At 33.9% G+C, this 25,224-nt stretch overlaps 2 protein-coding genes across 2 annotated transcripts; one reads left to right on the forward strand and one right to left on the reverse strand.

The window, feature by feature from the left end:
• Positions 1-585: 585 nt before the first annotated feature.
• Positions 586-10,755, reverse strand: LOC105161106 (uncharacterized). Its single transcript, XM_088880190.1, has 4 exons — positions 10,123-10,755; positions 8,580-9,491; positions 6,225-7,376; positions 586-3,911 (listed from the first exon to the last, which is right to left on the reverse strand). Exons 1-4 carry the CDS (start codon positions 10,352-10,354, stop codon positions 931-933), a joined length of 5,277 nt encoding a protein of 1,758 aa, XP_088736316.1. The 5' UTR covers positions 10,355-10,755; the 3' UTR covers positions 586-930.
• Positions 10,756-19,982: 9,227 nt separating this feature from the next.
• On the forward strand, positions 19,983-24,247 carry LOC105161107 (serine carboxypeptidase-like 27). Its single transcript, XM_011078694.3, has 9 exons — positions 19,983-20,890; positions 21,009-21,104; positions 21,274-21,366; positions 21,472-21,557; positions 21,664-21,924; positions 22,391-22,518; positions 22,600-22,695; positions 23,542-23,647; positions 23,768-24,247. Exons 1-9 carry the CDS (start codon positions 20,512-20,514, stop codon positions 23,906-23,908), a joined length of 1,386 nt encoding a protein of 461 aa, XP_011076996.1. The 5' UTR covers positions 19,983-20,511; the 3' UTR covers positions 23,909-24,247.
• The last annotated feature ends 977 nt before the right edge of the window (positions 24,248-25,224 follow it).

A 25,224-nucleotide genomic window follows, 5' to 3' on the forward strand; every position in this document is an offset into this window, starting at 1 on the left:
CTGAGGGAGTGTAGATTTGGTTGTTCCAACTAATCTCTTGAGAGGGACGGAGATATTATTATGTGAGCATGAAATGCAGCAATCAATAGTTGGATATGAAGTGGTTGAGTTGACCAAAGAAGTGGCATCCAATTACCTACCAAGTCATAGTTTGGTGACCCACTATGTTGAAACCTTCACAAAACGTTGATCCCACCCACCAACCCCAGCTGTCAGTCAACACATCACATGCAACTTGCACCTTTAAACTAGTAAAAAGCACAAAAATAAAAGAAAAAGGTAATAAGAAGGTAGTGATAAACTTTTGGAAGTGTCTTTTCCTTTTCAACAGCACATCAATAGACATTCCCATCCCAACCGTGCTTCCTACGTTAGAACAAAGAATTTTTCATATAAATTGCCTATTGCATTTCCTCAGTTCAAGAAGCTAAACTTCAATTCAGTGGTCTCCTTGCAGAAGATCTGCATGAGAGAGCGCTAGGATTCAAGGAACAGTGAACCGAGTACAACTATGAAGTTTAGGTTGCAAGTCAGATACAGACGTAATCAGATATATATAGAGCATGAAAAGAGAGCTGTCACAAGTTCGGAGAAAACTAGTCATATAAAAACATGAATTGCTCTTTCTCCTCCTAATTTTTTGACGGATTATTTTCTGTATTTTCATCAAATACAACAAATACAAAGCACCTGCAACATTACAAGATCTAGAAATCTCCTGACAAAAAGAAAAAGATGGGAGTTTTAAACTGTCCACTGCCCTATCATTGCTGAAATGAAATACCAAAAACTATAATACAACGCGACAAAAAAATTAAGATATATTTTGCCGCAGAGGGCTTCTGCTAAGAGCACCTCTCCCCACTTAAGCTACCTGCCTGCCTACAATCCCCCATTGCTTCTCCATCTATCATCCCCTTTGATCACTGCCTACAATCCTCCATTACTTCTCCATCTATCATCCTCTTTGATCACATTTCCTGCCTGCAGGCTAAGTTGTCCAGCCTTTGCATAGTGCATTCTGATGGCAGCCACAGGATCTGAAACACCAGAACACTGCCCTCCGACAAGAACCCCTCCTCTCCCAACAACGTCGATTCCCAACATTCCTCTTGCTTGCTGTTGCATTCCTGGTGCTAAATCAAACCTGTTTCTCCTTTGCATCTCAGTGAACAACACATCTTGTGGTTGCTTTATATCCAAGGTAAAAGACTGCAAATCTCGGTTCCTCAACACCTGATAATCAGCTAGTCCATTGCTGCTACTTAGTTCACTGCTAGGAAAAACAGAAACACCATTCGAGGAACAGTCGCTGCTCCTAATAACTCCATGCAAGGGTGGCGGCATAACACCATTATTAAATGCTGCAGGATACTTGGTCAACAAGAGAGCAGAATCAGGCAAAGGAGGGTACCCTGTCTGTATCCTATTCCCATCCCAAAAACCAAAACTCGTAACAGGAATAGTCTCAGACCCAACATAGTTATTACAGTCGAACTTTGACTGAGCAGAATCACAATTGACCTTCTGGTCAGAGCTGAGTTTCAGGTTCAGTGACTGATGAACTGCTTTACAATCCTGGCTGTTACTATAATCAGCTTCTTGTGCACAGGAATTTGGTTTCTGCTGGGAGGATATTAAAACTTTACCAAACAATTTCACATCACCTTTCCTGGAATATTTATCCACATCAGATGAGGAACCTGCTTGGGGTTTAGGATGCTCCCTGCACGGTTCTAGGGATTGAAATGGGGCTTCACCAACTCTACTCTGCTGCGTTGAACTATTACACTTCTCAAGGAAGAAACTGGTATGCCGACCTGATTGCAAATCCCCATCCTTCTTGGGCACATTCTGAAGGGAATATTGTTTCTTGCAATTGACATTTCCACTTATCCCCTTCATAGTTTGCATTGAAGTCAAATGCGCCCGAGGAATCTGGGATTCCACAGAATCTGACAACGAACTAATAGAAAGATGATGCTGACGATCACATGTCTGAACAGTTTTCTCTGAATGCATATTCGCACCAACATCCACTGAAGCATTATTATGATTCGTGCTATTTCGATATTCAACTGGAACAGAAAACAGTGTTGATGACTTCACGGATGCTAAATGACCATTCTGCTTCAATGAACTTACACAAGATTTTTCTGCAGAACAGGTTTCAATGTCAGCCTTCTTTTGGTACCCAGATACTTTATCAACTTGCATAAAAGAATGTGCATCAAAAGAAGGATGAGAAACAATTCCAGCTGCCTGAGGCTCCGACTTCATCTCACTTATTGCGCAGCTTATGCCACTGACATCACCAGAATTAAAATCTCTCTCTTCCACTGTCTTATTGTTCAGATTTGCTCCGGGTAACAGAAACCGTTGCCGATTCTCTTTCCCACAATGCCCATCAGAAACCTCAACCAAAGCCTTCTTCTCTGCCTCACTCAGTCCTTTCTGCAGGTGAAGGTCATCATCCTCTTCAGCTCGTTGACCAGACATCGTACTAGAAGATGCAACTGTAGTTTCACATCCCTCCGTAGACACAAATTCAACATCTGCACCATTCTGCTCCTTGATTTCCACATTAAAGTCTGATCCTGGCTTATCGTCCACCCGACTATCACCTGTAAGCGAATTCTTCAAAGGTGGTTCAGCAGCCATACAATCAAGGGGATCTAGCCCATTATTTTTCTCTGACATCTTCAAATCTGATCTCAAATTTTGAGCTCCTACTATATCAGATTCATGATTCGACTTCATATCAGGAGGTGGAAGATCCTCTTCCATCTCATATTCTGAAGCATTGTTGACAGTGCCAGTCTCCGTAGTACAACCATCTTCAATATCACTGCCATCTCCATTAACATCACCAGATGCAGCATTTCCAGCTCCAGTCTGAATCAGATCCAACCCGAGGCACTTCCTTGCCTTGCTAAAGAACACCTTGCACTGATTAATGGATCTTGTTCTGACACATTCTGAGATCTTTAAGAAATCTTTTCCATAAGATGCCACAGCATGAATGAAGACAGACTTCTCCTCATCTGTCCAATCAGTAGGGTCCAACTCACCACAGCTCTCGTCTGAGCACTCATCGTCAACAACATTCTGCGTAACCTCAGGTGTCAAAGGTCGCTTTATAGAAGAGCCAACTCTTGGATATCTCCAATCCTGATACCCATCACCAGGGTCAACAGAACTTGTGATGCAAGAACTAATAGCCTCGGATGACACAGAACCACAAATACCTGCCAACACATCAGCAGCTACAGTTTCCCTTTTGTTATTGTACATATCTAAACTGTTAGATCTCCGTAATGGACCATCATCACCCTTGGGATCTTTGTAAGAAGTAGATGCACCAAAACAGAATTTAGATGTGCGTTGCTGAATTTCTGCGGTATCATCGACATTAGCTGCAATTTCCGAAGCCGCACCCAGCATATCAAGAGAAGCAGCATTTGACTCGCGATTCCATCTTTTTCCAGATGCAACCATGTATGTTGTAGATTGAGATTTTTTTTGCTTCACGAAGTCAGGATTCTTTCTAGCCTTCTCAAAGCCTTCTGACTTGTGATTCTTGTAATAAAACTCAATGCAATCTGCTACAGTCTTATGATCCAGAAAGGACGAAATCTTCCCGAAATCTTTCCCAAAGGCAGCAAGCTTATCAATGAAAATTTCCTTCTCTTCAGGTGACCAAGGATTGATCATAGACCTTTCTTTTTCAACAGCACAAGGATCTTCCACCAGACCATTTTTCGAGATAAACCTTGACATCTTCATCTCCTTGTCCAAAATTAAAGCTGGCATCTTCAGAGTATTCCTATAGGGTTTACACGCTGACTCTGAAAGCAACCCATTAACAAATGCAATAACTTCATCTGCAGGCACCGTTTGAGGACCCCCAGCTGCAAACATAGGCAGAGACAATTAAATAGAGGAAGGGCTGTAAGTCCAAAAAATACATAACAGATCATCAAGCAGTATCGTAGCAAAAGCTATAGAAACGAATGACTCCAGTACCAGCTCTCCCAGATAATGAGAAAGCAAGGGTTTTACATAAAAACCCTATGGAGCCAGCCGCACAGATCAAATGGCACTACTCCCCATAAAAATAGAAAAACCCACATCTTCTGTCGATCATTTCTGAATTCAATATGCGGATACTTCATTGTCAGGGAGCCAGCAAACACAAAATCAGAAAATAATATCACATACGTGGACATGAATAAAGATCAAAGCCATACAAAATCACTACAGTACATAAAAATGGCAGCAACATGAAGTTCAAGTACTTAACAGCCAAATAAACAAACAATGAACCAAAGTTGTAATACATGACATTTACTAAGAAGATGAAGTATATTTCATGATAATGCATTACAGTTGCCCAATATACTGTCCGCTTCACAGAAGTTCTATGCATTCAGGAGAAAGAACCTGTCAAGGAAGCATATGCTAATCATGATACAACTATTTAAGCTATTCATCTGGTATTTGTCCCAGTCCAACTACAGTGATTTTAGAAAATTTGGTGCTTGCACATTTCTCCAATTTGTGCTCTTGGATATATAAGTTGCTACAACAAGATTATCCAAGTGCCACAGAAACAGGTTATGAGCAAACCACCTTCATGCCCAGGTTGATATGGGTGGTTGACATATTAGGACACTTGGAAAATAGAAACCACAGAACAAAATCTCCTTGATACATATTGTGAACAGAATTTACTATTAGAAACCAGAGACACCCATGTTTATATGGTGAACCAAACATAACGGATGACAAAAATTCATCTTAATACAGAATCAATTACCCGCAGTGCAGTTCGGTTTGCTTTTACTAGATTTTGAGAAAGATATTTGATGAAACTTCACTTGAGGGGTGCTCTTAGCATTTCGTATCAAGTACAAATGACTAACAAAATAAATTGGACTAATATCAAAAGTCCTAAACATCACGAATGAGGAGAAAATTAAGGATTTTTGGAAAACCATGTTGTGCTCCGCTTTTTATCATCAAAGTCGATGTTCGCTGTCAATCCGGGAAAGAAATGGGTAAAAAAAGAGCAGATGCACTGAAACTTTCAGTGTCCTGATGTGAGTCGTGTGACCAGCAAAAACTTTGTTTCAAGTTAGGCTTGGTCAACTAATAGGAACATTAAAAAACAAAGTGAATTTCAAATTTACCAAAATAAAAAAAAAAAAAAAAAACAAAGAACCGAATATTATAGTCCAAAATACGTAACCACCAAGTTCAATTTCAATTCAATTCACAGCCAAACTGTTTACACCACAAAATAAATTTCCCATTAGCATGCATCTCTCTATTAAATGAAATTCAGGCAATAACCTACTCTAAAGTTATCCCAACCAGCAGTTAAAATTTGATATTTATTTTTTTATTCTCAGCATCTTTCCATAGAGTCAACCTAAAGATCCCCACTGTACAATTAAGATGAATTTGCTCCAAAAGATGACTAGTAATGGCAAAAACTTTATGAAAGAATGGAGAAATAAGTTTGCACCTTCAACTTCTCAGTACTAACAATAGTCCCATAATACTCTGTCTACATAAGCAAAAATCATCAGAAAAGTGGAGCTGTTTAGAACTAGGTAAAAGGCCTCCAAACCAACAAAAGGCAGGCTCCTAAGTACAAGCTCTTAATGTGCAACAACGTCCACCAGGCAGAGGTGCCTGTGAACATCTCCAAAGTTCCAGAAAATCATGGAATGAGTGAACCCAGACAAGAAACAAGCAGTTGGAACCCAATCTGAGTTTGATAAACTAGTGGAGGATTTAGATTTTATTTGATATAATTATGCCAGATTCTAAAACCCACAGAATCACTTCACTCTCATCCCATTTCTGGAAAATCTTTGGAGCAAGATTCGTAGTCAAGCTTGAAGTCAAGGAAGAGTACAAATCTTTAGGGTTATACTCCACTCTGTATTACATACTCTTTGATGATACCATAAAAGGTCACCATATCTTTCAGAAATTGCAATTTATTTTGATCTCTTTATCAACATAAAGGTGTCTCCCTAATCATCCCCCACGGCACTGGCAGTTCTTCATTAGAAAGAAAGATGCTAATGCCCCAATATACTTTTTTGCCTCTTACTATACTTGAGATTCATCACTAACTGCTATCAATAGCAGGAGATTAGGGAAAGGGAGACAGAGAATAAAACGAGGATACAAGGGAAATAATTGCTTACCATAAGAAGAAACCCGAGAACGACTGGTTGAACGATTCTTTCTATGGCCATTTAGACTTGGATCAAACTTCTTCTGAGTCTTCACTCGAAGTTTCCTTGTAGATACTAGCCGACCTTCCTTCCAGAAATGCTGAAATACCTTAAACCTGAGGGTTAAAACCTTCTCCTTAAACCGGAGGAATCGCTTCCTGGTTAGGAATTTCTCCTTAACTAATTCAGCATCTCTGTGCAATGAAGAGACGCTAGATGCAGTGCACGCATCAAAAGGACACCATTTGGCAGGCAATAACTTATTTAACTCCTCCAAGGCTCTGTTAGCAGAGTCTTTGTTAGAAGAGAATATCGAGTCATAAATATCTTCTACATCATAATGCACATCGCTAACACTAGCAAGGTCTTCACACCTAGTAATCCCATTAAGTACATGATTATCAACACAACCAAAGTTTCCTTCATCAATGAGGCCATTCATTGGATGATTCTCATCCAAGTTACTAGAATTCTCCACATGCTGATTTACACAACCTTCCATATGTTCTGCTGTTTCAGAAGGAAAGATGCCTTCCCCGGCAGGAAGCACCTCGACAAGTTTAGATGTAGCACTGCCTGGACTATCAATATCCTCATCTTTCAACACCGCATGCTCATCTTCCAGTGCAACAGGCACATCCTCAACAATCATTTCTCTAGATGAAACACCATGCAATGTAGCAGGCCTGATAGCAAAACTGGAAGCGGTGACTAGCCCTCCTTCACAGGGTTTCAACTTGCAACCTCCTGGTAGCGAGCTGGAACCAGCAGGATGAGGACAGCATCTTCCAGACTCAACTATCAATGACTTGAGTTCAGTTTCAAGAGAATCTATCTCAGATTCAGTTATTTCAAGTGCTTTTAATATTTCAACTTTCCACACCAACAACTTGTTTATCGAGGTGGTTCGCACGTAACCGGTTTCTGCAGAACTTGGATCGTCGGATTGCAGTAGTTCATTTATCAAAGAGCTCAGATTGACAATAGATGCAAGCTCCAAATTTTCTAAATTAAAATTTGGTCCATCATAGTGAGTCTGGGACACAATACTAGGTGAACGGCTTAAATTAGTTGTATCATGATTGACATTTGCTTCCTTGATGGACTCTTTCTCCTCAATACCTGTAATATGGAAAGACATGAGGAGATGAAGACAAATAAGAATCTTACGGAAAAAGAAGCTATGTAATTGACGATGCAACAAGTCACTGATCTCAATTCTGTCACAAGCAAGTAGACACAGAACATAATCAGTTCATTAGCAAGATAAATGACTAAACAAGGGAAAGGAATTCCACATTCGAGTATAACAAAAACCTATTGATTCATGGAAGAACCATCTAATTACGCAAATAAATTTGCACACAAAGTAATGAGTGAGAGGAACAAAATAAATAATAACTACCTTCCCAGATTTACATAGAAACTCAATTCCTCGTCACAAATACATATCATTTACTAATTCATCAATCAAAATAACTTTGACCAGCTGCACCTTGTCAAACAAAGACACAGTGGCATCATTCATGGCAATTAAGCAAGTCATATGTATTAATAATAAAATGGCACCACAGTGCGGCCACATAAGCTGCCTACAATCTAGGCACCAAATAGCTACATCAATTACCAACTTCTAAACACCATCCGCATGTACAGAGAGAACGGATGTGTCAACAAGGCAATCAAGTAAAATAATTCTAATTAAAGACATACTACAAGAGTATTGCAGGTTAGGTCAACAATTCTAGACAATATATAGCAAAATAATCATTTACCCTGCCAAAATCTGTTTATACTGTACATCAGCCAAGTGGCATTTGATCAGCCACAACACTCACCAGGTTCAATACCAAGCTAAAAAGCATGAAAATAAAAATTAAACATGAAAAAGCATGCATCTGACTACAAAAAGTTAAGTGGAGTCCGCTCAAAGTCAAAGCAACATTCAGGAATAGAGTCAAACATGCCCATTTAAAGTTAATGGATGCATAAGCAGTTGCTATTCATAGTGATTATTTTTCTACTTCACTTTATCTCGTCTTGGTAGACCCATGAGAAGCTCTGGTGAAGTTCTCTCAACATGAGGTTCAAAAGAGATAACATACACCCAATTACAACAATATATTAGAAACTGCTTCACTGCTCTGTGCACTTCCCAAGTTAGCAGAATGTTTTAGTCCATTACTTATTCCCTGTAATTCTTACATGTATTATGCAATATACATCTGCTCTGCTTTTGGCAGCTGAGAACACAGATAAGCAGATAGGTAGTCAATCAATAAATAACTAAAAGTAGCTTGCTTCATAATGAACCAAGCACAATACCTGGTGAAGAACTACAAGCAACTGAAGATGGAGTAGCAGGTGAGGCACAATCTGACAAACTTGGAGCTGTGGGACTCTTGTTAGACAAGTTGACAGCAGGAGACTGCATAGTTTCTGTATTAGTGACATTAAACACCAGTTCATTTTTTGTTGCATCGTCTTCAGGGCCTTCAACTTTCTTCTTTTCGTACTTCGCCAGTCCCTCACCCCAGCCAAGACGCGGTTTCTTCCTGGAACCAGTCTCATCAGATTGGACTACAGCAGTGGATATAACACAAGCAGCAGCCTCTGCAGAAGGAGACTGAATAGGTGTTGCATTCTTAGGCGCTACTTCAGCCACTGTCTCAGTAGAATCCATTCCCATAGTCTTTGAGCTACTCGAGTGGCTGAAACCAGAGCCCCTTGAAGTCAAGCTCCCCGACCGGGTCCATTTCAGAGGCTTCCAATCTGTGGACCCCAGGCAGTTCTCTTTTTCGGTTTTCTGATCTGTGCTGGTCCGTCCATCAGCAGTGCTAACATTTTTATCATAGTTCTCTTTCACAAGAGATTGAGATTGATTGGATAGGTTTGCAGAATTGGAAGGAGGCTGAGAGGCATCACTGCTCTTGCTGCTGCTGCTATCATGGCATGTTTGTGTATTTTCAATAGACCTCAGATTGTTAACCTCTGTGGTAGGTCTGCCAGGACCATTTGGTGATGCAGCAGCTTCCCAAGAGGGAGCTTTCCAGTCTTTCTGGGCAAAGGACCCCCTATTTTCCCTGCTATTCCTAAAATACCTTCCATCCCCACGAGATCCAAAGGGTCTACAATTTTCGTCTTCTAAGTTTCTGTCACCATACCGAGACCCAAAAGGCATAAATCCATGACCAGCATCATCAGGATACATGTGCCAACCAGCCTGCTTACCGTGACCTTCAGCAAAATAATTCAAACCCAAAAAAGGAAGGGTCCAAAAAAACCATAGAAAAATCAACACAAGCAAAAAAAATATCCTATGTAAAAATAAACCACAGTATATATTTTCACTTTATCTAAAACTTCTAACGAATTTAATTATTACCAAACAACATGCAGAGCAGACACACACCTATACAACACCTTCAACAAACCAAACCTTCTCTAGGTTTATACACCAGATCTGCTAAAATTCTCTGCACCAAAACCCACTCCAACTAAGTTACATAAGAAAACTACGGCTATAGACCCAGTCCACATGTCTAATTACAAAACGACATACAAATTAACCCTGTGAAAAAAGCATCTCCAGCAATAAATTATTCGATAAACGAACTCCATTTTCCCCTCATTAACCAAAATTCCAAAGAATGAACTGTTAGGTTCCTATATCTAATTTTTAATTATCAAATAGAAAATAATTGAAATCAGAAGAACCCACTTCCAACCACATAAATCAAAAACTGCTTTAGGGAAAACCTAAAATCGAACGAAACTACAGTTTCAATCACCCAAAACTTCAATTTTGAAACCTGGTAATAAAATCAGATACAAAAACTCTAGATTGGACTGTAAATTGATTACTCACCAGGAGGTAGAGGCCGAGAGGAGCGGAAATCAGAGTACCACCGCTGCTGCTGCTGCTGCTGATGGTGGTAAGGAGGCGGGTGGGGCGGCGGGGCGTGGGGGTGGTGATGCTGCTCCCGCCACCTGTGGGGCCCTCCGCCGCCAAACCCACCGCCACCGAGGCGTGGGTCCGACCCGGATCTCTCGTGCTTCCGAAAATCCCTTCGATCCCAAGGCAATGGCTCCGGCGGCATGAAATACTACTAATCCTCTACTCCTGGTGCTGCTTCTTCTTCTACAATTCACTCCGCCTCCTTTCAATCTCATCCAAACAATCACTTCTTGCACCAGGGCAAGAAAAAAGAGGTGGAGGGGTCAATGCTAGGGTCTCAAAAAAGAAAAAAAAAGAAACAAGAAGAAACGAAGTTACAACTATGGGAGGCGTCGGTTTATTTCTTTTCCTTCTTTCCTCGTTGGTGGTGGTGGTGGTGGTGGTGGTGGTGGTGGGGTCCGGGGAGAAGGAAGGGAGGGAGGAATGGAAAATCTTTGGGTTAGGGAAATGAGAATGTGAGGTGATAAGAGACAAAGGGAGAGAAATCAGAGGAGAGAGAAAGCAGAGAGAGAGAGAGAGAGAGGCTTTTTTGCTTTTGTTTCAGAAGAGTAGTAAGGTTGCGTTTTTTACTTTTATTCTCTTTTTTATTTTTGTTTTTTCATTTGTGATGACAGAGAAATTGGAGGCGTAATTTTGCTCTAACGTGGGTTTTTATCCACTGCACCGCACTATCCATGAGGGGGTATGGATCCTTTTCCCTTTTCTTTTTCTTATTTTTTTAAATTGAGGAATATAATTCAGAAACACGAAATTTAACCTCCTCAAAAAATACAAAATTATAATTTTTTTAAAAAGTTCAAAAAATATATTTAGACCCATTCTAAAAATTTACTGTTTGCACATGACCTTTTTTTGTTAGGAATTTAACGATAAATATTAAAATATTACATTTACTTCCAATTTTACCTCTCATTTAACATTCTTATATAATACTTTTATACTTATAATGAGAAACAACGTGCTATAACGGCTAGTTCTTATTACTTAGATATATTTTTTATATTTAAAAAAATGTTAAATTTAACAAAAATATAAATAAAAAAAAGTACATTGCGTAAGAAATAATAGGGTTAAATACATTTTACACCTCTAAAGTATGTCACCCTCATCAATTATCATCCTAAACTAAATAAATCTCACTTACCCCCCACTCTTTGTGTTAATTCTTTAAATTAAATAAAAATAGATAAAAATATCCTTAACTATTAATAATATTATAAATTCATTTGATACCCTCTATAATAAAATATATCAATCAATTTGATTTTAAATTTATTCATTTACCATGTTAATAAATTACGATGGACTAGTAGATAAATTTATAAATTTGTGAGTATGCATTATACGTACTATATACAATTTTAATAACAATAATATTGTAAATGACTGTTGAACCTATCAATTTGGTGCCCAAATGCCAAATGAGGTAATTTGGGAGTTGAAAAGGTAATATTTTTTCCCAAATAGTAATTTTATTTAATCCCTTAACCTAACTTTAAATCCTATACGTACTTAATTCCAGACCAATGTAATAGTTAGTAATCAGACTCATACGTAATATTTTTATAGTAGATTCAGACTCGAACACATATCTATTGAAATAATCTTTTTAACGATGGGTAGAATTTATACCTAGAGTATCAGTGAGTAACTCAGTATGAATATCGGTATAAGTAAATTTTAAATACGTAAAAATATATTTTATTCACTAATTTAAACTTATTAAATTTATAAATTTGTGCTAGATTAGTACAATTATTTGTCCACACAAATTTAAATTAATTATTTTATACTTAATTAATTTATATTAATCTAGTATTAATTAGTAAATATCATAGTTTCATAAAAATTTAAGTCAAATGCGATCGATATAATCTATTATAGCGGCATTAAAGTGGATATATTATATTACTAATAGTCAAGGGTAATTTTATCTATTTTATTTAATTTAAAGAATTATAACAAAAAGAGGGGGGGTAAATGAAAATTTATTTAATTTAGGGGGTAAGATGTATTTAATACTAAATAATATATATATATATATGTATATGTATATTAGTATTTTTAGGCGGAGAAATAAAGAAAAGAGATTATACGCTCAATTTGTTATGAGTGGTTGACTTTTGTGAGTGTTGTCAAGACGACCATCTAGCCGCCGGCTCATGTACAACTCCCTCAAAAGCGGTTGCACGAGAGCGGAGGACAGCAGATAACTCCTCCATGCGGTGCGGGCGCGTGTTGTTTTGCGGATCTCAACGGCACTATAAATTCAAAATTCAGTCGGCGACTCGCGTCCGCTGAAATTTTCTTTTAAGAATTATATTAAAATATAATTTAAAAAAAAACATTTCAATTCCCTCTTTTTGCAACTTTTACTTTTGCGCCCGTTTCGTTTCGCGGTATTCCTAAATTGCCCTTGCTCATCGGCCAATATTACGGTGGTATCACGTGCTCTTCACGAGGGGGCTCCACCGCTTATTGGGCTGTTGGACTGGGCCCGAAATCTTGCTTGATCTTCCTTCAATCCTTTATTATTATTATTATTTTTTAATTTAGAAAAATATTTATTCAAATAAATTTTTATATTTTAAAAACTAATCAAAACAGATTTTAATTAAAAAAATTCATTGCATTATTTTTAATTGCAAGGAATTTAAATATTATTTTAACTCAATTTTTTAACAAAATTATCTTCATTTTTCTTACTATGAGTTTTTTCATTTATTTGACTAGTCGTCGGTGCACATGGTCCCTGCAAGCATATAAAAAATAACTATTATATAAGATATGTTGAAAAATACAATGGATAAGTCATATAATTATTCATGAACAAATATAGCATATAATTAAATCATTATATACACAGACATAAAATCACATAGCCACATAATATGGATCGAATTAACCTTAAACAGCAAAAATATGTCGATCCACGTATCTGGATCTAGCTTATTTACAAGTTTATGCCTTGATTTGATCATGGACACATAAATTCTCTAGTTGTCTCGAAGATCATCCCACGAACATTTTCAAGATTCCTCCACGTTGGATCTTGCACCAAATATTGTGCAAATCACAAACAGACCTTGCTCGTTTGGTGGATTACTACTAGAGCAACTCATTCATTTACATACCTCAAATCAAGGAGTCTATAGTGATGCTCCAAAGAATAATGTAGAGAGAAAAAATAGAAAGAGAATTTGGAGAGAATATTGTGATCAATTCATATGTATTACATTTGTGTTTCTGTATTTATTTGATCTCAACTATGTACCTTATTTATAGGTGTACTCAACCCTATCTTTAATAAGGTCTATTTCAAAAGAGTCTTTATCATAATATGTATTAGGAGACTTAAACTCTATTTCAAATATGAATTCACATTGGGTCACAGGTCCACTAATCCGAGCCAATGTTCAATAAGATGAAGAGAAAAAAAAATTATAAAAAGAAACAATCATGATGTGAGGAAATAGAAAAGAAAAGGGCACATAAGAAGAAAGAAATGTGGGTGAGGTGAAAGGGAAAAAATAAATTATAATTATAGGTTTGTTTTTATTTTTTTGAGTAAAATATAATTGTAGGTTTATTAAAAACATAGGAGTTTGTAAAAAAATAAATAGAGAAGTAAAATGAGGAAAAAAAATTATAATTGTGTAATTGTTAAAAAGTATTAAAATTACTATTTAGATGAATTTATATTTTTGAATGAAAGAAAATATTTTTTTTAGGTATAGTTCTTTAAGATTTTCCACAATTTTTCAATGCAATTTCTTTAAATAAACCAACCTAATTATAGTTAAAAATTTGATATTTAGTAATTTAACAAATAAATTAATAAGAAAAGTAACCTTGTGTTTGGATTTTATTTTAAATGTTTTGTATTTTGAAGATAGAGAGAAAAAAATAGAGATAAGTAAGTGTGTGTTGAAGATAAATGATATGTTTGGATTTGTGTTTTTGGGGTAATTTAAAATATGTTAAAATAAGTGGTGTAGGTTTGATCTTGGGATTTGGGAGACAAAAATCACTGTTTATTGTCAAATCATATATTTTTATATATAAATATGTATATATATAAATATTTTATATTTAATGTTGTATTTTTAGCAGACAAAAATTACTGTTTATTGTCAAATCATGTCTGTTTTATATATAGAAGGTTGAAAAACAAAAAAAAATGCAGATAAGATATAAAAACACAAAAACAAACATTGAGTATATTTTATTTTATCTCGAAAAATGCAAAAACATGAATCCAAACACTGCCTAATATTTTCAAGAAAACAAAAATAGGAGTTAGTTTTTTTCTAAGTGCATTATTTACTATTCATAAATAATAATATATTTTGTGTATTATTAAGTTTTGGTCTTGCATTTTAAATTTTAATATAATAATAAAGGGATTATATAATTGAGGACCAATAGAAAGGGTGTGTAAAATGGTTCATATTTAATTTTTTAATTATCCTTTTCACATATTAATAAATTTTATTAAAACAATTTATTTCATGAAATAATGTTGGAGGAAAATTGTTAAAAAGCCCAAATCATTATAATGGCCTTAGGACATACATGGCCCAATACATTGGGTTGAACCAATCTATTTAATTTAATTACCAATAATTTAAATTATTTGGTATGAAATTAATTTATTAATATTTATTTATTCAGAACATAATTTTTCATTAAATGAATTTCTTTTTTTAGATGATTTAATAAAATTTTAAACTCGCCTTTAAATAGTGAAAAAAAGGACTATATATTTAAACATATTATAATACTCGAGTTTTTGACTCATTCCGTATTCAGTTGAAACTCGTTTTCAACTCACTATGATTATGTGCAAAATTAAAAATCTATGGTGAATAATATTTAATTATGAATGTATAATAATTAATGACGGGTGCTTTAGCAAGCGATACCAAAAATATTTATTATGTCTAAAGTTATGATAAATATTCTGGGCATAAGTAGAAACAATCTTATCCTCTTACTAGTATTAAGAATTGAAGAATAATAGATATTCAACACATTTATTTTTAGGTTAATAAAAAAAAGCACATTTATTTTCAGAGTAAATTACAACGAATTTTCTTGAAATTCGATATAATTATGAATGCTATCTTATTGTTTGAAAAATTATAAAATACCTTCTTAATATTTGATGAAATTATGTAGTCCCTAATTTTAGGTCCGAAATTGTCAATTTTTCCTTATTATGTTTTCTTTTTTGCTTTTTTTTAGATTAAAATTTTATTAAGAAAATAGACGAAAAAGATGGAGAAAAATTGTAAAAAAATTATCCACTTGGCTCATAAAAAATTTTAAAAAATAATTAAAATTATAATTTATAGTCTGCGAGGATATTTTAATTAATTTACTATAAAGTGGATGAAAACCAAATGGAGACCAACGGATTAAATTAATTATTAGACTGTTTTTAAAATTAGAGGATATTAATAAATTTTTAAATAATTAGAGAATATTTATTATTATTATTATTATTTTATTTATCCGCTCCATAAAGCTTTGAACCTTTTTCCTCTCCTTTTAATTTCTTTCTATTAACAGTATTAATAAATTTTATATATATATATATATATTACATTCATCAACAGTGGGAAAATTAATGTTTTTTTAAAAAATGAACGGAACCCCATAGACGGGTCCAAAGCTTACTCAGCAGAACTCGTGTGTGTTCGACATTGAGTTAAGAAGTGGGGAAATTTTAATTGAAATTAGGTGTAGTTGTATTTGAATTAATTATACGATAAATATAATATATTTATAATGTAGTTTATGTATAATTTTAAAAAATAACTAATTACAAATAAGTGTATTTTATTTATTTATAATTTATTTGATTCGATCAAATTTAATTTAAATAAAAAAAATTCAGGAGAATAATGCTTGCACGACAAATATTTCTATATTCGACCACGATCATGTGTTCTTTGGTTATGAGATAATTTTTTATTTAAATAAAAAAAATATCTCAAATACATTTCACTAATTTAAAAATAAAAAATCAATTTAAAAAAGTATTATTTACATCTGACCCCCTTCTATTAGGATTTGCATAAAAAATGCTGACATAAGCAAAAAAAAAAAGTATATAAATTTTTAATTTTATCTCTCATTTAATATTCACATGTATATTTTTTATATCAAGAGATAATATATATATGGAGTGTGATTAACAACATTAAAATTTTTCTCTTATAAGTACAAAATTATTATATGAGAACATCAAATGAGAGGTGAAATTTAAAATTTATATAATACTAATATTAGCATTTTTCATCCAAATACTAATGAAAAAGGACTATAGATGTAAATAGTGAATTTTCAAAGGGGATGTAATTATTTACTCTATCAACCTCAAATTATCTAAAATTAGTCTGTGTGGTACATTCAAATGAGTGCGCATAATTAAATAAATAATTTAAAAACTATTTTTTTAAAAATATGTTAAAAAGGATAGAAAGAAATTTATAAGAAGTTAAAATTAATTAAAATTGAGAAGAGTAAGCAACTTGACGATTAATAAAAGGAAAAATTACATAATACCCTCTATGTTATTCGAAAATTGCTAAAAACTTACATGTATTAATTACATAGTGCAAAAAGACCCTCTATAGTTGTAAATTCTGCCCCAAAAAATTTCCGCACAAAAAATGGAGAGTTGCTTACATGCGCTAAAAACGAGAGCAGGATACCATTTTGACCTATTTTTAGCCTTTGATCATTCTGAATGGACAAAATTACCCCTATCTTATGCCATTATCCCCTCTATTTATTTATTTTAATTAATTCTTTACTTTTTTTCATATTTTATTAAAAGAATATTACAAATACTAAACAATCATGAAATACTTATATGTAAAAAAAATATTATTACATCAAATTAAATTATTATATATTTTTTATATATGAAATATCATATATTTAGATTTTTTTTAATATTTATATGTTTAAAAATTAAAATACATGATTTTATCCTAAAATATTATTAGTTAATTTAATTTTGTGTTGAATATACTTTGAAATTATATTATTTATATAAATTACAGAAAATAAATTTACATGATTCTTTTTCTAAATAATATTAGTTAAGTTTTAATTTTGAATTGAATATATTTTGAAAATGTATTATTTATATAAATTACAGCAAATAAATTATAATAAATAATTTTTAATATATATTTAATTAATATATATTAAATTTTATAAATTTAAAAAAATCAAAAAGAAAGAAAGAAAAAGATGCAAAACATCATCGTCTTCTCCAAACATCCTCCCCTGCCGCACGGTTCTGCTTCTACCTCGCGAGCTCCGTCTCACCACCATGTCCGCCTCTTTTCACTTCTCCGCAACCGACTTGGACACTTCCATCTTTGCGATCGATCTGGGCGGCGACGTGCATTGTCGCCCAAGGCACGACGTCGCCTAGCAGTGATTACCGGTGGAGGTGGAGCGGCAGCCCTCCACCGACATATATATATATATATTTATGTATACATTATACAATATATATAGTATATATATGTGTTATACAATATTATATTTATGATAAATTTACATACGTATATATAATATATTTTTAAAATACATAAATCTAGACCGTATATTTTTAAAATTAATTAGATCTTATGATTTTGATGCGATATAGAAGATTCAATGGTCATTATAATAATAGTCATTTATAATATATAAGGATATAATGAAATTTTAAAAAAAAAAATTAACGCCATTAAGTCAAACAAACGGCAAGGAGAGAGTGTGCAAGATTTTAAAAAAATACATGGGTTTTTTATTTATATTTTTAATACAGAGAGTTTTAAGTTGAATTTTCATAATATCGGAGGATTTTATGCAATTTTTCCTTAATAAAAAAAAAGAAAAAAATAAAATAAGAATTTAAAATGACAGACCATTTAAGACACCAAGAGTCAGGTTTCAATATAATAAAGCATAGATTAATATTAATTCTTTTTCTTATCAACCATATTCCCAATACAAAAATTGAATTAATTGACAAGTCTTGTTTGGGGAGCAAACTCATTAATGTAATCTCACAACTACAGTCTAACTACCCGAGTTAGAAGTGTGTCGGCAAACACATGATGCATTCTTACAATTGAGGCTATTAGGTTGTCCAAACAGAGCCTTGAATGCCCCCCCCCCCCCCACCCCATAATATATCTAGTTAGATCACATTGTTGCTGTGATTAAATTTAATTACATAAATATCCTTTATTTTTTATAAAATTATAGGTACATCTTCTAATGGGGTATTAGTGTAATATAGATGTATTCGTGTAAAATTTCGATATTAAATAAGGACTGTATTTGCAATTATAATTATAATATCAAGATATATATTTGTAATTTTATAAAAAATAAGGAGTATTTGTATAATTAGATTTGACCTCATGAAGTCACCGTATCAACGTAAGTTACCCCCATAAATAATTTAATTTGTTTTTCTAAATTTCTTAGTATTTTAGCCAATTAGTCCACTCATGATTAATAATTGGATATAGGGATTTTAATTAAAGTGCCAGTGCCTCATAACCAACTCTTACATCATTAAACCAAAATATATGTATATATCAAGAATAATAATAAAATTTATTTAAAATATTTTATAAACTTATATATCTTTCAAATATTTTTAGATTTTATATATAGGATATGGTATCTTATTATTATTTTTTTAAAAAAATAAGTTGTTAAAGATTTTGGGTTAATTAAGATTACAAGGTTTGTAAGATGTGATCAACAATGTAAAATTGAATGAAATTTGTTAAAATTATAAAATAAGTCGAGAACTCCTTAATTTTTTTTTTTATATAGCTCTTGACATTTTATTTTCGGATCTTATATATAGCCTTCAAAGTTCTTTGCCAAAACACTTTTTAACATCTTTTAAGAGTTTTAAGATAAAATTATAATTTTGGTCCTGTGACTTTAGATCATTTAGCACTTTTAGTCCTGTAACTTACACCATTTACACAATAATCATTTTTTTTACGAACTTAGTTCTGAACATCTTATATTTGATTCTTTTTTGGCAAATTTAGTCTTATATGGATAATTTTGATCATAACGACTCATAATTACAAGAGAAAAAATGAGATTTATTATTACATTATGAAGGGGACTAAAATTGTCAACACAAGACTAAATTTATCGAAAAAGAACAAAATATGCGATGTTCGGGATTAAGTTCGTTAAAAAAAGACTAAATGCATAAATAAAGTAAGTTACAGGACCAAAAGTGCTAATAATTTAAAATTACAGGATAAAAAAATATAATTTTTTTGCTTTTAAAAGTTTATAAGGTCATCAAAACATCCAAATAAATTTTCATTTTTTAGCCGACTTATTGACTAGTTAGTTAGCGATCACGGGATAATGGCCTCAGGAAGTTTAAGAGGTATTTTAGTAAATTTATGAAAAAATATTGAAATTATTATTATGATCAAATATTGTAGGGGCAAGAACTATCCTTACATTCATTGATTGATTCAAATCGAATTTAATTGAATTTAAATTAATTATACAATAATTAAATACATTATATTTATTTTATAATGGATTTGATTTAATCAAACTCATTTGAATCAAAATTTTTCAATAAAAAATATGAAATCGTGTGGGGAAACTTTTGTTCATACTTAACAACTACCAATTATTGGTAATGAGAGCCAAACAAAAGAGGTAATTGCTTTGCTTGTATTGGTTAACAACTCTGTCCTGTCTCTTGACTGCTAGTCCCAGTACACCACATGTCCAATCACAATCTCTCATCACTCTCGCAGCTAGGTTCCCTCTAAAGTTCTAAACCCATAGAATTTTTTCGTAGAATTCTGTGGCCATTTGTGTGTTTTCTTTCTCCCTTTTCATCAGTCATTTTCCCAAGAAACATGAGGCATGTGGGTGTCAGCTGTGTTACGAGTTGGGAGTGTAGAAGAAAACTGAAAAAGACCAGCTGACTTTTCTTATACTCTTTTTTATATATTTTTTCTTGAATCTGAGAATATTATGGGGATTTGTGATGATGAGTTTTTGTCTGCTTCGTATTGGTTTTGCTGTTCATTAATTGAGCCATCTGTATAAATGCCAGCCAATGAGTTTCTTGGTTGGGCCCTGTTCTTCACCCGGCTCTACTGTTCATTCTTCTTGTAAATAGATTCCAATTCAAATTTGGGGAATCCCAGAAACCCTTTTGTGTTTCTGGGCTGTGTTTCTTTTTGTTGGTTGATTCTTTTTTGTGAAAGGAATTGATTGATGGGGTATCAAGTGCAGTCAATTTTATGTGCAATTTGCATCCTGTGGTTGAATTCTTTTGTGGGCATTGGTTACTCTTTGTCTAATTTAGATCAGGAAAGAGATAGGATTACATATTTGCCTGGACAGCCTCAAAATGTTGGATTCAATCAGTACTCAGGTTATATCACTGTGAATCAGCAGTCTGGGAGGGCATTGTTTTACTGGTTAACTGAGGCACCTGCATATAGAGGGCCTGATTCAAGGCCACTTGTTTTGTGGCTTAATGGTGGCCCTGGTTGCTCTTCCGTAGCTTATGGAGCGGCCGAAGAGATCGGCCCATTTCGGATTAATTCCGATGGGAAAACCCTTTACCTCAATCCTTATTCTTGGAACAAATGTATGTGGCAATTCGGTTGTAATTTTGAGTTCTTTCAGTTGATATGAATGCATATTATGTTTGGCTTTTGCTTTTTCAGTCATTACCTTCTCAAGAGTCTTCTGATGTTTTATGGCAGTGGCGAATTTGCTTTTCCTAGAGTCGCCGGCTGGTGTTGGTTTTTCGTATTCAAATACTTCATCGGATTTGTATACCGTAGGTGACCAGAGAACAGGTAATTTTCTCCAGAAAATTGGGATCTTGAATCTTGAATCTTGAAAATGTTGTTATTCGTTTGCATTGGTTTCGTATATGCGCCTGCAGTGGAATAGTTTCTATCCTAGTTGATTTACTTAGACTACTTGCCTCTGATTGATTTGGATGTGGGTGTTATGAATTTTTAGCTGAAGATGCGTATGCATTTCTTGTCGGCTGGTTCGAGAGGTTTCCTCAGTACAAATATAGAGATTTTTACATTGCTGGAGAAAGTTATGCAGGTTTGTGATGTATGGTCTTCTTAGTTGTGCAGAAGGGTACAGTATGAACTACGCAAATGACACCGAATGATTATTGTAATCTTGAGTTTTTGCTCATATTTTCAGGACATTATGTTCCTCAGCTATCTCAAATCATATACCAAAGAAACAAAGGAATTCAGAATCCAGTTATTAATTTCAAGGGATTCATGGTACTCCATACGAGATCCTACTTGACTTAAGTTCTAGTTTAGTTTATGTAAGTTAACTTTCAGACGTATTTGCTGAGATTTTTGTGACCGGACCTTGTCTCTTTAGGTGGGGAATGCTGTCACTGATGATTACCATGATTATATCGGCACATTTGAGTATTGGTGGACTCACGGTTTAATTTCAGACTCAACTTACAAAATTCTGCGTAGAACATGTGACTTGGGGTCCTCTACTCATCCTTCAAGTGATTGCGTCAAATCTCTTGATCTCGCCGACAAGGAGATGGGGAACATTGATCCCTACAGCATTTATACTCGTCCCTGCAATAGCGCTTCTTCACTTAGACGTCGGTTAAGGGGTCACTATGTAAGTCTTCATTGAGCATCCATCAAAATAGATCAGACCTTAGACTGCTGGAAAATTGGTAGTCCTTATTAAGTGTTCTAAAACAAACTCTGTGTCGAAAACACTCTGTGTGCTGAAAGTTTAGTCAGGAGAGGAAAGATAATCATGCCGTCTGACATAAATTTCGTTTATGGTTGAACTTACTATTTGTAACAGTATCGGGAAACGGGTTATGGAGTTGCAAAGTCAAGTACTATGTGGGTCAGCCAAAATCATGAAAGAATAATCTGAATCTGAATAACTAATTCAAATATGTCGATAGAATAACTTCTAGTTTGTTGCAAAACCTGTATCAGGAAATAATGAGATCTGTCCTTCATTCGTTTTCATAATCTGCATCATTTAAGCTCAACTATTGTACGAGGACTTGCTGAAAAATTTTCATGCATCATTGTGTTGTTTGAGACCCTTAATTTTTCAAATGCAGCCATGGATGTCCAGGGCATATGACCCCTGCACTGAACGGTATTCTGAAATTTACTTCAATCTCCCTGAAGTTCAAAATGCATTACATGCCAACGTCACACGGATTTCCTACCCATGGCAATCTTGCAGGTACTGTTAACTCTGCAGTTTCTCTTATCCTTGATTGTGCGAGTTGTGGCACGTCTTGAATCTGATATCTTTGTTTTGCAGCGATATAGTTGGTAACTACTGGGCAGATACTCCTCTATCTGTGCTTCCTATTTATCAAGAACTGATAGCTGCTGGACACAGGATTTGGGTATTTAGGTAAGGAAAAAATTGAGTTAACTCCTTTTTCCCCGCTCTTTTCTTTCTTGAGCATTTAAATACGAACAGATGCATACTGTTCACCATATATAGTTGTTGACATTGATGGAAAATGCATTTTAGATATTCGAATGTCAACATGTTCCAGAAAACGTGTTTATTTAAGTTCTGGATACAATTTTGCAATGATGGGGTAATTGTCTTAATGAAGGAGCTCCCTTTCTGATTTATCGCAGCATTTAAAAATAAACATCTTTTGATATTTCACTTCTGGATAATTTGCGTTTGATAACAAACGCACATAAGATCATGGCAACATCTGATGATGTTGTAAGAAAACTCATGGTTGAAAGAAAATTATATGGAATTCCACCAACTACCAGATATAGAAATGAAGTTGGCTTTATTGCAGCAGGGGAATATATGTTTGACTCTTGCGGCTTAGAACAGCTGAAGATGGTTTTATCCTGTTTTGCTATAAATACCAATGGTTGGACATATATTTGGTTGATTTATTTACAGCTGTTGGCTTCTTGATTGTAAGTCTAACTATACAAGGTTGAAACGGCTACATCTTTTCTGAACCGCTACATCAGTATACTATGATATCAGAAAAGTAAATACCGACATGATCACTTGTGATCCTAACTGTCTACACTTAAGTTGCGCCCACATGGGGCGGCATCGAAGCTCTGCTGTGAACAGACATTTCAAGCTGAGAAATCAGCCGCCCATGTCGCCAACTTTCAACTTAGAATCCATACCATATTATATCCAATCACAGAGTTTATGATCTCTTTCTTGTACGAGAGTTGTTAATGAGGGATCATGCTTGGTTTCTTTCAGTGGAGATACTGATGCAGTTGTTCCCGTCACTGCAACTCGCTATTCAATCGATGCTTTGAAGCTTCCAACCATAACAAAGTGGTATCCTTGGTACGATAATGGAAAGGTAAGTGACAATAAAAACAAACATTGAAGTTTTCATTCTTTCTCTGCATCTATATTGCCATGTTGCTCCATAAACGAAACCTGGTATTTTCTGATTGACTTTTCCTACGCCATAACATAGGTTGGTGGATGGAGCCAAGTGTACAAAGGACTGACTCTGGTGACCGTTACTGGAGCTGGGCACGAGGTGCCTCTACATCGCCCACGACAAGCGTTTATTCTTTTCAGATCATTTTTGGAGAACAAGCCGATGCCCAGCTGAATCATATTTTCAAGACAAGTAGCTGATTTCTTCGTGTTGAAAAGAAACGAATAATCGTACGTATTTACTGTTCTTCTTTTTACTTAGCTCCATAATATTAGGTTGATTTGGATTACTGAGAAGAAAGATCAAATATGAGACTATAGATTTTTTTTTTTTTTTTTCTCTCGAAAGAAATACGTCTGTAGTTCGATTTGTTAACGATGTGTAGAGTGGAAACACGACATCTTGTACAAGATTTCTTTTGTAGTAAAGTTGCATTCTCTGCAACATCTTCCCAATTGTATTTTGAGAGATCAAATTTTGCTTTAATGATGTGTTTTGGAGGGAGTCCTGCAATTTTTTGAATTTTTTCATACTTATTTTAGGTAATTCTTACATTTCATTTTTTTTAATGAATCTGTTTCATCGATTATTTTTTCACTGGCACTGTCTGCACACTCAATGTGTGTGTGTTTAATTTTCTAAATTTGAACTTATATTTATTTATTAAAATTTGTTATGAAACAATATTTTAAATTATTTAAGCATTTGGTGATTTGTAACAAGTGAAATAAAGAATAAGTAAACTAAAATGAGGTTAATTGTACTTATGCCCCCTTTAAAAATACGAAATTATACTTTTTTCAGAAAGAAGTTTGAAATTAGACTTACACCTCCTCTAAAAAATTCACTGTTTATATCTAACACTTTTCATTAAGATTTGGACTAAAAATATTGACGTTCGTAAATAAAATACATAAATTTTTAATTTTATCCCTCGTTGAACATTCTCAAGCAATAATTTTGTACTTGTAAGGGAAAATATCAAACGCTGGACAAAATAAAAAATTTATGTAATTTTTTTTGCTAATATTAGCATTTTTCGTCCAAACCCTAACAAAAAGGAGTCAGGTGTAAACGATAAATTTTCGAAAAGGGTGTAAGTGTAATTTTAAAATTATTTTATAGAAGGATGTAATTTTACATTTTTAGAGGGGGTTTAAGTGTAATTAACCCAATACAATAACATAATACAAAATGATAAGAGATGGAAGAAATAAAACTTTAAATAAAAAAAAGTGAGATGAGAGATAAGGAAGGGAAATCAAACAAATAAAGAGGTTAGTGAAAAAGACAATATATATATATATATATATGCCAATTCATAATATTAAACATATATAATTAACTAATAATTGCTAATAATTAGTAAAAATAATATTAATTAATTAAAAAAAACATCAACTAAGTTTAGGTACCAACTTGGGGAATAGGTCAGCCTGGGGTGGGTTTTACATTTATACTAATGTAAAAAGAAAAATTCTTCCACATTC

This window comes from Sesamum indicum, linkage group LG4 (assembly GCF_026168435.1).
Source record: "Sesamum indicum cultivar Baizhima isolate 11 linkage group LG4, ASM2616843v1, whole genome shotgun sequence".
Taxonomy (NCBI): domain Eukaryota; kingdom Viridiplantae; phylum Streptophyta; class Magnoliopsida; order Lamiales; family Pedaliaceae; genus Sesamum; species Sesamum indicum.

What these genes read in the sequence shown, in the direction of transcription:
- LOC105161106 (XM_088880190.1), bottom strand. Translation starts at nt 10,354, where the DNA reads ATGCCGCCGGAGCCATTGCCTTGGGATCGAAGGGATTTTCGGAAGCAC. An exon ending in TGCTTGTAGTTCTTCACCAG is followed by an intron (nt 7,377 to 8,579) that starts GTATTGTGCTTG and finishes TCCATATTACAG; the next exon opens with GTATTGAGGAGAAAGAGTCC. An exon ending in TTCTCGGGTTTCTTCTTATG is followed by an intron (nt 3,912 to 6,224) that starts GTAAGCAATTAT and finishes CTATGTTTGCAG; the next exon opens with CTGGGGGTCCTCAAACGGTG.
- LOC105161107 (XM_011078694.3), top strand. Translation starts at nt 20,512, where the DNA reads ATGGGGTATCAAGTGCAGTCAATTTTATGTGCAATTTGCATCCTGTGG. An exon ending in TGCTGGAGAAAGTTATGCAG is followed by an intron (nt 21,367 to 21,471) that starts GTTTGTGATGTA and finishes TCATATTTTCAG; the next exon opens with GACATTATGTTCCTCAGCTA. An exon ending in TACCCATGGCAATCTTGCAG is followed by an intron (nt 22,519 to 22,599) that starts GTACTGTTAACT and finishes TTTGTTTTGCAG; the next exon opens with CGATATAGTTGGTAACTACT.